The 13,830-nt window shown below is 44.2% G+C and overlaps 2 protein-coding genes across 3 annotated transcripts; one reads left to right on the top strand and one right to left on the bottom strand.

Moving 5' to 3' along the window:
* The first annotated feature begins 780 nt into the window (after positions 1-780).
* Positions 781-6,728, top strand: LOC148830083 (sialidase-3-like). 2 transcript variants are annotated; one of them, XM_088921906.1, is made up of 4 exons: positions 781-929; positions 1,443-1,724; positions 2,743-2,961; positions 4,420-6,728. In XM_088921906.1, the coding sequence occupies exons 3-4, from the start codon at positions 2,770-2,772 to the stop codon at positions 5,416-5,418; spliced, it is 1,191 nt and encodes a 396-aa protein (XP_088778032.1). In that variant the 5' UTR covers positions 781-929; positions 1,443-1,724; positions 2,743-2,769; the 3' UTR covers positions 5,419-6,728. The 2 variants fall into 2 exon arrangements, with proteins under 2 accessions (XP_088778032.1, XP_088778033.1); XM_088921907.1 differs by lacking the exon at positions 781-929 and adding an exon at positions 1,839-1,858 and having other exon boundaries at positions 1,635-1,724.
* wdr73 (WD repeat domain 73) lies at positions 6,695-11,616 on the bottom strand. The gene is made up of 8 exons (XM_088921908.1): positions 11,538-11,616; positions 11,056-11,123; positions 10,850-10,941; positions 9,952-10,040; positions 9,638-9,705; positions 9,157-9,318; positions 8,665-9,033; positions 6,695-8,156 (listed from the first exon to the last, which is right to left on the bottom strand). The coding sequence occupies exons 1-8, from the start codon at positions 11,594-11,596 to the stop codon at positions 7,915-7,917; spliced, it is 1,149 nt and encodes a 382-aa protein (XP_088778034.1). The 5' UTR covers positions 11,597-11,616; the 3' UTR covers positions 6,695-7,914.
* Between the last annotated feature and the right edge of the window lie 2,214 nt (positions 11,617-13,830).

Here is a 13,830-nt window from a genome sequence, read left to right as displayed (position 1 = left end):
GGACTGAAATGTTTTTAAAAAAACTCTTAATGGCAACAATTTCACACACTGTATTTGTCACGAAATCGTCCATTTCTTTGTACCAGTCGCAGTTAGATTGTATTGAACAAACCACACAGGTAAACTCATTATGCTAATTAATATTAGTCATTGAGGGGGAGTCTACTGTGGAAGTCACAGGCTGATCTTTGCCACCGGTGGCCACACATAAGTGACCTGCACATCTGTGACGCACGCTGTCCGCCAGGCTGCAGGTGCTGTGTTGTGGGGTTCTGTCCCGTTCCTTTCGAACAGCCTGAAGCAGTGTTCCTCTTCACATGCTACATACTGTCCCTGCTCCTGCCACAAATTCTGCCTGGTGAGCAGGACAGCCATAGCATACCCGTTCAGGTTCCTGATAAAAAAAAGACCGTTGTCACACGAGCCGCACGAGGACGTTGTAGGTATGTTGTCCTGCTGCAATGCTGTCGTGTCCAGGTGAGCTGGCGGGAAGGCCCGAGGGCTTGATCAGGGCAGTGCTGTGCAGTCAGGCTGTCCTCTATACAAATGGAGCTCGGTGGAGACTTGATGGAGGTGCCCTGTCCATTGCATTTTGACTTCCCTATTCAAGATGAACGTCTCCTAGTAAAAAAATTGCTTAATGCATGCTTCTTATTGCCATAGATGTGCCTGTGGATTATTATCCCTATTGTTATACGCAGTGTATAGTACACGCATGAATTCTACGGTACTCTGAAGCATGCTTTTAAAAGAACTACGTTTCCCAGAGGTCCTTGCAGATGCCAGGCTATTGTCCCGAACCTTGTGTGTGCACGGCCACCTCAGACAGATACGAAGGAGTCTGGTGTGCTTCGGATAATTTTGCTGTCGGTTACGAGAGCCAGCAGGAGTAACAGACATCGGTGGGGGGTTATGTTGTACACTGAAAGGTGAGTTAACGCAAACGTTAACAAAGTCTTTTCCATGTATGCGCTGGCGATAAATGTATTAAGAGTAAATTCATGACCGTGTGTTATTGTTTCCATAATACGCACTGTGAAAGTGTTCTGCAGGCTTATGCCGACTGGCGAACACGTGAACCAAAGAAAGAACTGATTGATTTATTGTTGCCTCCTGGCTGCGAAGCTCCCTGTCACGAGCAGGGACTCCTGTAACCAGTCCTGAATGACTGCATTATGTTGACGATTACGCCTCGTACGTCATGAACCCGCATAGTGACGTCGCCGCCTCTGACTTAAAAGCGAGCGTGTCCGCTGCCCGCGGGACATTCGTTTTGCGTCCCGTGTTGCAGGTCGTCTGTCACTTACAGAGCCGGTAACTGCAGTGTTATTAGCAATCTGGGAGCGGGTAAATTAAGTAAAAGCAGCAGCAGCAAAGGGAACCTTTTAAAAACTGGAAGGTGGTTTATTTCAAGAAAATAACTGTCGGCGCTTGTTTCTTAGGTGAGTTCGTGCTTGGGTGGACTCCCGCAGAGAGACTGCTGCGCAACCGTCTTGGGCCAGACCCAGGGTCAAGGGAGTGACAACGCTCTCATTGCGAGGCATTGATCTCATCTAAGCATCGTTTGCTCAAGACGTTAGTAAGAAGAAGGAGAGGTAAAGAGCTTGTGTTGAAACTCCTAACCCGAAATAACAGGGGAAGGACTCGCCATTTAAAAGAAGCAACGTTTCTGTTTCTGGATTCAAACGCTCTACCGTATCTCCGAACTGAAAAACGTGATACAGGTATGATTTTTAAGTTTTTTTTTGAGAGAGGTGGATTTTGTTTCATGTTACTCAATTAATAAGTTTCATTATGCTGTTAATATCTTTTTTTTTTTCTGGCCTGAACAACTTAAGAAACGACAGTCATAAAAGAGGTGAGCAATATCCTAAACATGACGATTGGATCTATAACTCAAACTACCTGCGATACACAGATAGTGGCTTGTAAAGAGGATCCCCAAGAAACAGTGAGAGAATCTGTCAGGCGTTGCAGTTGCAGCGAGACTGGCCCTCAACCTGCTCTGTTCTGATTAAAGTCCAGCAATGTGAACCAAAGGGCAGCACTGAAACAGAATAACGTAGTGAACAACACGATGCCGAGTGCTACAGCACTTTGTTCTCTCACTCACCCATGACAGGAGTGCAGGGCTATATATAGAAGAGGTGGAAGACTCGAGTCTCACACTGTGTCATCCAATACAGGGTCACAGGGGAGCCAGAGCCTGTCTTGGCCAGCAACAGCTGCAAGATGGGTCACACCCTGGACAGGACAGCAGTGCACTGCAGGGCACACAGAGCCACACACTCTCACACCAGGGCAAGTTTGCCTACCAGTATGTCTTTGGTCTGTGTGAGGAAACAGGAGCACCCAGAGGGAAACCATGCAAACTCAGGGAGAACATACAGACTCCACACAGACAGTACCCCACGTCTTGAATTGAACCCAACCCAGGGCCCCAGTGCTGTGAGGCAGCAATGCTGACCAGTGTTCCACTGTGCCGACCTGAGTGATACTTGGCTGCCTGTAATTTCTCTAACAAGAAATAACCTGCCAGCACCAGTCAGGTGCTGACGCTGCTGGAGTGCTGATGGGAGTGAGATGTCAGCTTGATCTGCAGTTTTAAGTTGCAGGAGAGGTTATGTCAAAGGGGATGAAGCAGCAGTTTGTCAGTGTGTGCAATATGATTGCAGTTTTTGAGGACTGATTAAAATGTTTCTTTTAATATAGCCATTTTTCCCCCTTGTTGTGCGTGTACAGGTAGTTTGCCTTTAGCCAGCGTCCAGAATGTCAGTCCCTGAAAAGAAAACTGTGTTCAAGGAGGTGCCTGGAAATGAGACCTACAGAATCCCGTCCCTCCTCTACCTCGACGACGCGCAGACGTTCCTGGCCTTCGCCGAGAGCCGCTTGACGCGCAAAGATACGGACGCACGGTTTCTGGTGATGAGCAGAGGAAGGAGACAGCATGAAACTGTTGAGGTAATGGGAAAAAAAGATTAAGTTCATCAGGTAGTATGAAAAATAAACCCTTATGGCTTGCTTCAGTAGAGAAAAGTAATCAGCTCTAGGGCATTTCACACCCTGTGAAGCTTAATTTATAATGTATTGATTTATATCTCTTGTCAGTTTCAGCACATTATTAATTATGCATTATTTCAGTCCTGTGGCTGTGGTTGAAGGAGCCTCCTGTTGGTTATTTGTTTTATCTTAACCAGTGTCTTATAGAACAGATGAGCTTGCTTTGGTCAGTGAATAAGACTTGCTTCATGAAAAAAACAATCACATTTCCTGAGGAAATAAAAAAAAAATTTCCAACCAGGATTTTGTGCTGTTTCTTGTCCAATCTCTGCTGTGTGAGGTTGGCTTTTTAAAGCTGGCTTCGAGAATCAACGTACCTGTACTTGTTTACACAGGGGTGTGTTTCTTAGATTTAAACTAAATGTATGTAAAGTTAAAAAGAAAGCAGTGGAAGTTCGAGAGCATTGAACAGAACTGTTTTTGTGCTTTGAATGAATAACAACAATAATAATAAAAAAACTATTTTATATAGTGCCTTTAAAGGTGGCTTCTCAAAGTGCTTTACAGAATTACAACAAAAATAAAATCCACAAGATATGCACAATGAAGATACACAATGAGAGGAGACAGTAGATGGGGGTACTGGATACAGCAGGAGCAGAGGGGTGAAGAATGGAACCAGTTCAGTAAAGGCCCTTCTGAAGAAGGTTTTGAGACTGGATTTGAAGGAGTTTAGAGAAGGTGTCTCTCTGATATCGTTAGGGATAGAGATCCAGAGCTTTTGGGCATAACAGGAAAAGGCCCTGTCACCCATAGGGTGTAGGACAGTTAGGAGACCACAATTAGAAGAGCGACGTTTGTGAGGTGGGGAGTAGGACGACATAGCTCAGACAGGTACTGAGGTGCCAAGCCATGCAGAGCCTTATAGTGATCATAAGGAATTTGACGTCAACAGGAAACCTGACAGGAAGCCAGTGCAAGGACTCCGGGACAGGAGTAATGTGATCACTTGCACTAGACCGGGTCAGGATCCTGGTTGCCAAATTTTGGACATCCTGGAGTTTGTTCAATGTGGATTTACAGAGCCCAGCGAGTAGAGCAATACAGTAGTCAATTCAGCACAAGGCAAATGTGTCAATCAGCTTTTCAGCAGCAGTTAGCAGTAACATAGGACGCAGTCTGGCAACATTTCTGAGGTTTAAGAATGTTTTGGCAATATGCTGCACATCTGGGTCGATTGTCAAGCCTGGATCAAATATCACCCCCAAGTTTTTCAATTTAGACTGCAGTTCAGATACAGTACCATCCACAGAGAGGGTTCCAGCGCTGGATTCACACAGCTGAATGAAATGACAGTCGGCTGCTGCAAACCTTTTCACTGTCCAAAGCTGGGGTAACCCTGGGAAGTTCTGTTTTCAGTGGTCGCTCCCTCAGGAGGTGACGTCCGCACGTCTGCCTGGCCATCGCAGCATGAACCCCTGCCCGGTGTACGAGCGGACCTCTCGCACCCTGTTCCTGTTCTTCATCTGCGTCAAAGGGAAAACGTCGGAGCACAAACAAAAATTCTGGAGGAAAAATGCGGCCAGACTGTGCTTTGTCAGGAGCAAGACCCACGGGGAGACCTGGAGTGACGTCACAGACTTGACACCGACGGTGATCGGCAGCGAGGAGAAGAACTGGGCGACTTTCGCTGTGGGGCCAGGTCACGGGGTTCAGATGGAGTGCGGGAGGCTGATTATTCCAGCCTACGTCTACTACATCCACAGAAGGTGCTTCGGCTTTCCTGTGCACCTTAAGACTCACGCCCTGTCCTTCTACAGCGACGACGGCGGCAAGGCATGGCACATGGGCGACATCGCCCGAAAGTCAGCTGTTGGGATGAGCGAGTGTGAAATGGCCGAGATCGGAGACCACGACGGCCGTAGCTACCTGTACTGCAATGCCCGTAGCACTGCCGGCTGCAGAGTGGAAGCCCTCAGCAAGACGAGGGGGCAGGAGTTTGACAGCCCCCACCCGGCGAAGAAGCTGGTGGAGACGGGTAAAGGCTGCCAGGGCAGTGTGGTCAGCTTCCCCGCGCCCCAGCGGTTCATGGAGAGCGCTGGCCCGCACTGCGGCGTGACTGTGGGCAGGTGGCTGCTCTTCTCTCATCCCACCGACAGCAGCAACAGACTGAACCTGGGCGTCTACCTGAACTGTGACCCCTTGCACAGCTCCGGCTGGGAGAAGCCCTGGATTATTAGCCGAGGGCCTAGCGGCTACTCTGACCTGACCTACTATCAAGAGGAAGAGCTCTTCGGCTGCCTCCTGGAGTGTGGGATGGAAAGCGAGTGTGAAGAAATTGCATTTGCCACTTTCCATCTCAAGGATGTGATTGATGCATCTGGAGAGAAGAAGAAGACCACCACATCCAGCCTCTAAACCCACAGGGCGGGACAGGAGGTTCGGTGTCTTCTGCACCTTAGCTTGAGTTTATGTATAAAAGAGGGAAAGTGCCCTTAATCTTGATTTTCACATTTAACTCTCAAGCCGCTTACTTCCTTCCCTTTCGATGGATGTGGGTGTCAGCACCACTGAACAATGTTCCTCAGAGTTGAATACATCAATACTGCTTCCTAGCTAGATTGCAAGCTTTTTCTTAAAATGCTTTGAGTACACTGTGACCTGTTCTGAGCTGCATTGTATACGATGTGCACGTCACTTGTTAGTTTCATTTATTCTAAGCTGTTTCTGTGCATGTTAATTTATCTATAAAATGAAGCAAAATGAAAGCAGTCCAGCAATTCCCAGCTTTGTGGTGATCCACCACCACAGCGTTCTTTGTTCCAGGTATTATTTTACTGACTCAAAACACAGCTGTATAAAAGCAGAATATCTGCCTGTGCTGTGCACACAGGTCCGAGAGGAAGCAGCTATAGCTCACTCTGCAGGTTTTAATGTATCCAGTGACACCGAACAGTTACCTGCTTAAAGCACAGTATGCTGTGTGTGCTTACTGTACAGCTAGTGCCATCAAGAAAGGCTCAGTCCCCCCAGTATGAGTCACAGCTCCATCAGACTCCCACTGCTGCCAGACTGGTGAAGGCCCTGTGGATAACCTCCACAAGCTCCAGCTGAATGTACTGGTGCATGGCCAATTGTTATGTATTTCTTCTACAACTGATTTGAAAAGAAACTCCTTGCTGTTTAAAATGATTATTATACTGGGGTAAAAAAAACTCAGTGTCTTCCCAGTAATCCTTCACATGTCACTCAATTTCAAGAAAGAGCGCTCCAGGAAATGGATCCCCATTGAACCCAGGCTACAATAGTGCCAAGAGGCAAATTCCCACAGTGCTGCTTTCTCTGCAACACTTCCTCAGCACAGAAAATAACCCGTGATACTAGGCTTTGCTAATTCACCAGCACATGACTGGAAAACTTAAAACAACACATGAGAAACTGGCAAAGACATTCAAGTAAGGTGTTGCATTACTCTTGTATACAGCATTAGTCTATGGTTTAAATTTCACTGCCATCATAAAAATGCTTTACTACTGCAAATATGAAATATGAGCTATGCTGAATCAACAACTAGATTTCTTTTATGCAAGGTCTTGGGCATCAGATGCCTTCCAAACATTAAGTAATTCTTTGAGATTTCTATTGACTGTAAAGTTCAGTCCTTTCAGTAGATGTTCCATAAGAAACCATTCACTGAAAAAGGCTTTTAATAAAAATGTGCAAAATACAATGTTAATGTTTTTGTCTTTATACATAAAAAAGTATATTCAATGGGAGTCCTGATTACTTGGTCATTAAAGATCTCAACAGTTGGTCACAAGAGTAAGATCAATAGTCATTTTGCCTTTACAGAGTAAAGAGTCCATTACAGAAAATAGATACAAAATAGTGTATTTTGTACTTCTACTGATTTAAAGATGTTCTAGCAAAGGGTATTTAAGCAATTACAAATTTGATTTTCTTTTAAAAATCTAATTATCACCTTATTTCTTTGCAACCAGACTAAGAAGTATAAATAACATCAATATTATAATACAAACCAGTAGTGAAGGCTTTGAATGAATTGTTGCATATAAAAGCCAATGATTCTCTTATGATCTTTCCATTAAAGGGATATATAAATTACACTTAACTTAGGAATAAGATATCTTACTGATGAAAGACGGTATTGACAGTCTGAAGTATGAAACTTAATATTCTAACACAAAAAGCTGTTTGAAGCTGTTGAAAGATGCTTTGTTAAATTACATAAAGAAAATTTAAACTGCACGCCAGTATCCTGAAACGGAATCAGCCCACTTACCTGTAAAGCAGCCAGGTAAGGCATTAGTGATCCTGCAATGGTCTGGGAATAAAGAGCTGCTTGCTATACGAACTGACTGCTGGGTTTTAAAACTCTTCAGAAGCTGGGATTGAAGTGGCACAGCAGGCTGGAGGCAGGAGAGACTGGTGAGTAGCCTTTTCTGATCATACTAAGAACTGTGCACAGGACCCTCACAGATTCACATTTGTCAAAAGGAAGCTACAGATTAAACAAGTTAAAGGAACTAAGGTGTTGTGCATTACTATGTGTTAGGCTGAAGAAGGTTTTCTCATTAGAATTTTGATTAATCTCACAAGGAAAAAAATATGCTACTCCTTTCAGCAGCAGCAGAATTAAGGTTTATATATACATAAAACAATTAGCTGTGAAAATCAAGTATACAGTAAATGATTCATTTGACATTTTCCTGCAGTACCCAAAAAGAGCACAGGCTACAGTCATGCTGATACCAGTCTTTGAGTGTACAGTTTTTTCCACAACCTATAGAAACCTCATTGGACAAGATGTCCAGTTTCTTCACATTCGGGCAGGGGAAGTGTTCCACCGCCCCTCAACCCAAAGGCAGGTCCCTGTGAAATGCTCCGTTGCCTTTACCGGCCCCTGGCCTGGTTGTCGACCCAGTCCCAGACATGCAGAGACCCATTGGTGGCTGCAGACAGCACTGTCCTGGGTTTCCAGGGGTGCCAGACGTGTGTGGTGACCACAGCCGCGCCCCGGCCGCTCTCGGGCCCGTGCGACAGGCTGTGGCCCTTGTGAACAAACAGAGGCTCTGCTTCCGCGGCGTTCGGGCTCCAGGCTTTTGTTTCATACACGCGTACAGCTCCGTCGAAACCTGACGGCCAGAGGGAGAAAATAGCTCATTCTCTCGTTTCGAGCCATTCACACTGCTGTGGTGAAGCAAAAGATTGAGTGCACAGAGAGGGAAGGGAGGCTTTCTGGAGGAGCCAGAATGTCTTCCACTTCAGTGTTGCAAAAGCAGTAGATTGCAACTGCCTGAACTGCCACAAACCCACGTTTTTAAATGTATCTACAGTATCTTACTCGACATAATGCATATTTATATTCACTTATCCCCCTAGTTACAGTACTGAAAAATCATGGACAAAGTGCCTCCACTATATTTTTGTAAGCAAGGCCTCCTTCATGGCCGGCTATTGGGATATTTTGAAGCTTCTGATTGTTTATACACTAAAGTAACATTCTGAACAGCAGCCTGGTAGAGTTCACATTGGATGTCTGAATTTTGCACCAGGTTTCCAACCATTACACCAAGTGGAACAGGCTCTGAGGTCCTGCAGGCAGTAAGTGCTCTAGACCAGCAGACGTATAATGTTGCTTACCTGACACAGCCAGACAGTCATCTAAAGCCGGTGCCCAGGTCACAGCCATTAAGTCAGCACTGGGGCTGTCGTGGTGAATATTCAGCTTGGCTTGGTACAGGGGGCTTTTCGGACTCCGCAGATCTGTGACAAGGACCTGGCAGGAGGAGGACAGCTGCGCCACAGTGCTGGAGGCAGCTTCCACATGGGAATGCCCCTTCTTTACCCCCATGCACCAGCGTGGGCCCTGCCCCTCGGGGGTGGCTGTGGGCCGCGGACCGGCGGGGTCCCTCACGTCGCACAGCCACAGGTCCCCGCTGTCTGCGCAGACCAGGAACACGTCGGCGGTCAGGAACTCCAGGCCGCTCACCCTGTCCGCGCAGTCTGCAGCTGGGGAAATAAAAGCTTCCATCACGAACTGAAACTGAAGCGATTTGACATGGAGGCACATTGCTTACACAGCTCTGGCCACACACACACACAGATAAGTCCAATGCACAAGCTCTCAGTTACCCACTGAGTAGAGCACCCTTCGCAATTCCAGCTCGGTGATCTGCAGGTCTTTGATCCGAGAGGCATGAAGGACACAAGGCGTCCTGGAAACCCCTGAGGCAACCCTGCTCCCTGCCTTCACCCGGACCTCCGGTTCGATCACTCCGGCTCTTCTGATGACATCTACCACCCAGCAGAGGTAAAACACAAGCAGAGCTGTGGATACTGGAGGTGCAGCACGCAGTGTCAAAAAAAGATCTACATGACATCTGAAATGTAAGCAATGCTTTGATATGAGTATTTCAAAGCTGATCCTTCTTACGTCCTTATGAAAGAAATACACAAAACATCCAAACAGGACCCAAGAAGCAACGATTAATTTGTATAATAAATAAGTTATTCTCCTTTGTTTAAAAAAGACAGAAGACAATCTAGTACAGAAAAAAAGAGATTAAACAGACTGTTGGTCATTCCAAGCACTTGGAATGAACAAGATCCTCACCGCTGTCTTCGTCTCCTATCTGCCAGATGTGCAGAGTGTTGTCTGAGGGACCACTGGACACCAGCGTCCTTAACACAGGAAAAGGAAAACAGGGAAGCTGTTCATGTAGAGGAAAGGTACATAGTTGTGTTGGTATCTGATCCTTTTAGTCCCATTAATGTAATCTGCATAGATTGGATTTCCTTACATTTGACGCCCCCCCCGCATTTTAACTTGTATGGCTGAATAAAAATGTGTTTTTTCTGTTTTTCCGTGCGAGAAGATTTCAGTGCACAGGCTGCTGCAGGCATATTTTACAAATCAACATGAACTACCTTGTTCCAGAGACATGCTTCAGGCAATCGATGGGCGTGTCTGAGAAGCCACCGTGCTCCACCTTGAAGTCTCGTTCAGGGCACAGGCCCTGAGGAGAAACAGGAAGAAGTGCTGTATTTTCCACAAAGTCCGACACCAATGTTATTCACGTCCCTGATGAACTGCATCTAAAAGGTGGACTGTTTCTAAACATCCACTCTCTGCAGCTCATTCCATGAGTCTTCTACCAGACACAGTGATATTCACTCCTGCTCCTGGTGCCACACACGTCATACATACCTTATAATCCTCACTGGGTAAAGACCTGGAAGCACTGGTAATAGAGACCAATTAAGTGAACAACTTAAGTGTCCCAGAAGGACTGAAATCTAGAAGCCCTTCAGAGTGATCCGGGCGAGTGTGATGAACAAGCACGAACACAGACATGCTCTCTTGACCTTCTGACCTTTCTGAAGCAGACTTTGCACTGTTAACCTGCTGTAAAGTCCATGTGTGACCAAGCTGGAGGTTCACGCTATAGGGCACACATTTTTGTGGCAAAAATATTGTAGTAAACGTAAGGTAGCATTGCCACCTAGTCTGATCCTGTCACATCCCAGACGTTCAGCAAGGCTGGGCCTGGTCTGTCCCGAGAGGGATCTTTCGACAGAACTCAATCATTCTAACACGCTTTAAAAATCTATTTCCTACCTCATGGATAAGCTGTGATTCAATATCTCTACGATAACAGGATCTTTAGTTATAAGACTAAAGTATGTGCAAGGTGCCAACCGCCAGTCTTGTTTCTAACCGTAATCAGGGTAAATTCATGGTGTTCTTTCCTAGCTCCAAATTACACCAGGGGAAAACACTTCTGCCAGGCCGTAAGAGCACCATTACAGAGACAGAAGTCTTTACCTGGTTTTCTTTCACGAAGAGTTTCTGAGGCAGTGCCAGCTGCAGGATTTCATTCCTTGTGCTACTAGCTCCATAGCCAGCTACACAGATACCTGTGGAGGACAGAAATACACACACAGTAGCATCTCAGCAAAGAGCATAATACACGTCAAAGCAGTGAAACTTCAACCACTTCTAAAGAAATTAAAATGTTTCAGTCCATTTACTTTTTCCTCCAGTCCATTCGATGACTCGTGTCGGATCTTGAAGTTCAAACAAATGGAGATCCCCATACCTGCGCAGAAGATTACAATGTCACTACGACGGTACTGCATTACTCTAAAGGGTCTCTATTCTGTTTTGCAGCTGGACTGCACGATAGCATCATAGCCATACTGTAAACATTACACACCAATTTGCAATCGTCAGTGCACTGCTTTCCTGGTTTATAAATCGGACGTCTCAATTCAGCTCGCATTTCACACTCAAATACAATACCTAATAAAATTTGCATTATATGTCGCATAGTACTCTTTTCTTGGTTTGGTTATTAATAATGAAAAAGAGAAAGTCACTGCAGGGAATACATGAGCGAACAGCATCTGCAGCAATACGTGCACACTAGAGGTTATAGCATGGCCATAACACTACATCAAGTAATGAGACAACACGTTTCCTCATTGGCTATTTAATAATATAGTTTTCTCACAGATGCAAGGATTCGATAAACCAGTCATCAACTTCATCTTCATACACGGACGGCTCCATGCTGGTGAAGTAGGAAGTGCAATCCTACGTTTCCACAACTGCTTCCGGGTCACGGAGAATCACGAGCTGCGAGACCTGCAAACTATGAGGAAGCTGAGGTACTGTGTGTCCTGTATTTAAAGCACACAGCTCACACACAATAGCACTCGTTTACAATTCATATGCATTCAATGGTCAGGTTTTAGTGAATTTCTTAAGGGATCTATTTTTTTCCCTATATGGACAGTATTCCCGTGTTTAATTGACATTTTTCCAAGCTCAGATGTGCATGCACTATCCAATGTCCATATTTTGTAATATGCACAAGTATAGTAGTAGCTTCGTACAATACAGCTTATACTTAAAACTGAAATTGCTAAAATTGTTTGCATAAGTCAGTCTCTGCATAATTCGAAATTTTTTAGTGATTTTAGCGATTTCATTCTTGTGGTTTCTCATACTCGTTATTCTAAACCAAAGCTAATAATTAAAGATTAAAAATGAATTGCAATGTAAAAATTTCCGAAACGCGCAGCACAGAATACAAATTACATTTGGATAAACAAACAGATCCCCCTTAAACAGAATTACTATTGCGGTTCATTAGTTCAAACATTTTATTTGTATTTAAAGTAGGTTTCTGTTGTCACTGTGGGTTTTGAGTCTTTAGGGGTGAATGCAGTCTTTAGCACTGGGCATTAGGATTAACCATTAAATGTGGGACACATAATTCCTTTTCTCAACAGCAAATAAAGAGTAGTGTCACCATAATTAAACCCCACCAGTCCATTGTGGTGTTCCGATCAGTTGAGTGTCACCAGACCTATTTTAAATGTAAAAGGGAGGGGGGTTAAAACAGATTTAAAAATAAATAAGTTACCTAAGAATCCTTTGGAGATCAAAAGTTCATCCTTTTTTCCCTCCAAAATCCGACACTGGTTTGGACCAGATGGGGCTGTCTGTGGTCTGTGTTGATATTATTGTGTACAGAGAAAGCCTCATGTAAACAGATTTGCAGGGGGTTTGCGCTATTGTGGCTGTGTCACGCTGTGCTGACTGAGTTACACAAGCACAAAGATTGAGTGATTACCCAGACGACAATGAGGTTGCACCGTGTAGCACATGTTTACAGATGCCAATTGGGAACTTTAACTACTGCTGAGCCAGAGCTGTCCAATGCACACGATGGTGTCCCAGCTAGCTTGATTTCCTCTTATATGAAAAATATCTCCCTATGCTTGTAAAATCATGGTCTTTTAAGATGCCAGTGAAATTGTGCAGTGGTTGATTTCATTTAATATTAATTGTGTGTGATTAATGTGGCTTTTTCATGCTGTACAAATGCATCTTGTCGTTTTTGAAGGTAAGGGCTTCAACTAAAAAATATTTAGTGTGAGAACATCTCAGAATATTGCAAAGGCCATTGACGTTCAGTGCCATGATGAGAGAAATTTGAAAAATGTTGTTTCTTATGATAGTCAGCGAGTTGACTGCATTGTCTCATTAAAATCACCATTTCAAACATTTTCAAATACCAAATATTTTTACCAAAGATCTTTAAATATAAAAAGAGAATGAAGTATAAAAGCAGTTATGTACTATTTTCTTTACCATATAAAATTACATATTCTTTTGTTTTCTTTTAAGTTTTAAGTTGAATGTGGACTTCAATACTTTATACCTTAATAGGAGATTTATGTACAGTACATTAGGTTTTATTCTTTAGAATTCTTCCAAAGTGTAGGATAAAAGACATTTAAATATCATCATTTACCATGATCTTCAAAAAATAGATCTGAAAGTCGTTCTAATTTACAACTCCACAGAGTGTCTCTAAATGGCATGATACTGTGTGAGCTGTCCATGCTGTTGGCCTTACGTAATTTAACCTTATAAAGAAGGCCTTCACCATGATTTTCTTTGTGTATATAAGTATGTGTGTATATATATATCCATCACTGGATACCCCAGGCAACCTGACTTGATTTTAAAAGACTTTCGAAAGTCATTTAAAAAAATTGTATGCAAAAAAGGCAGGCTGGACTGTACAGCGTAGTAACAGAAAGACACCACCAGAGGCCGCCAGATATGGCTAGCCCTTGTAAACAAATTCACTGGGTGTTTATTAGCCACTGATGGGATTATTGATTGATGGGTTGAGTGAACATTCCCACATGTTGGCAATTCGTGGTGTTTGTGGATAATAAAGTGTTTTCAGGGTGATAGGGTGGTTGTGCATGAGTGTATTCTAAAAT

The sequence above is a fragment of the Atractosteus spatula genome, chromosome 7, assembly GCF_055471065.1.
Source record: "Atractosteus spatula isolate fAtrSpa1 chromosome 7, fAtrSpa1.hap1, whole genome shotgun sequence".
NCBI classification, from domain to species: Eukaryota; Metazoa; Chordata; class Actinopteri; order Semionotiformes; family Lepisosteidae; genus Atractosteus; species Atractosteus spatula.
This window is presented reverse-complemented; position numbering and strand designations above follow the sequence as displayed.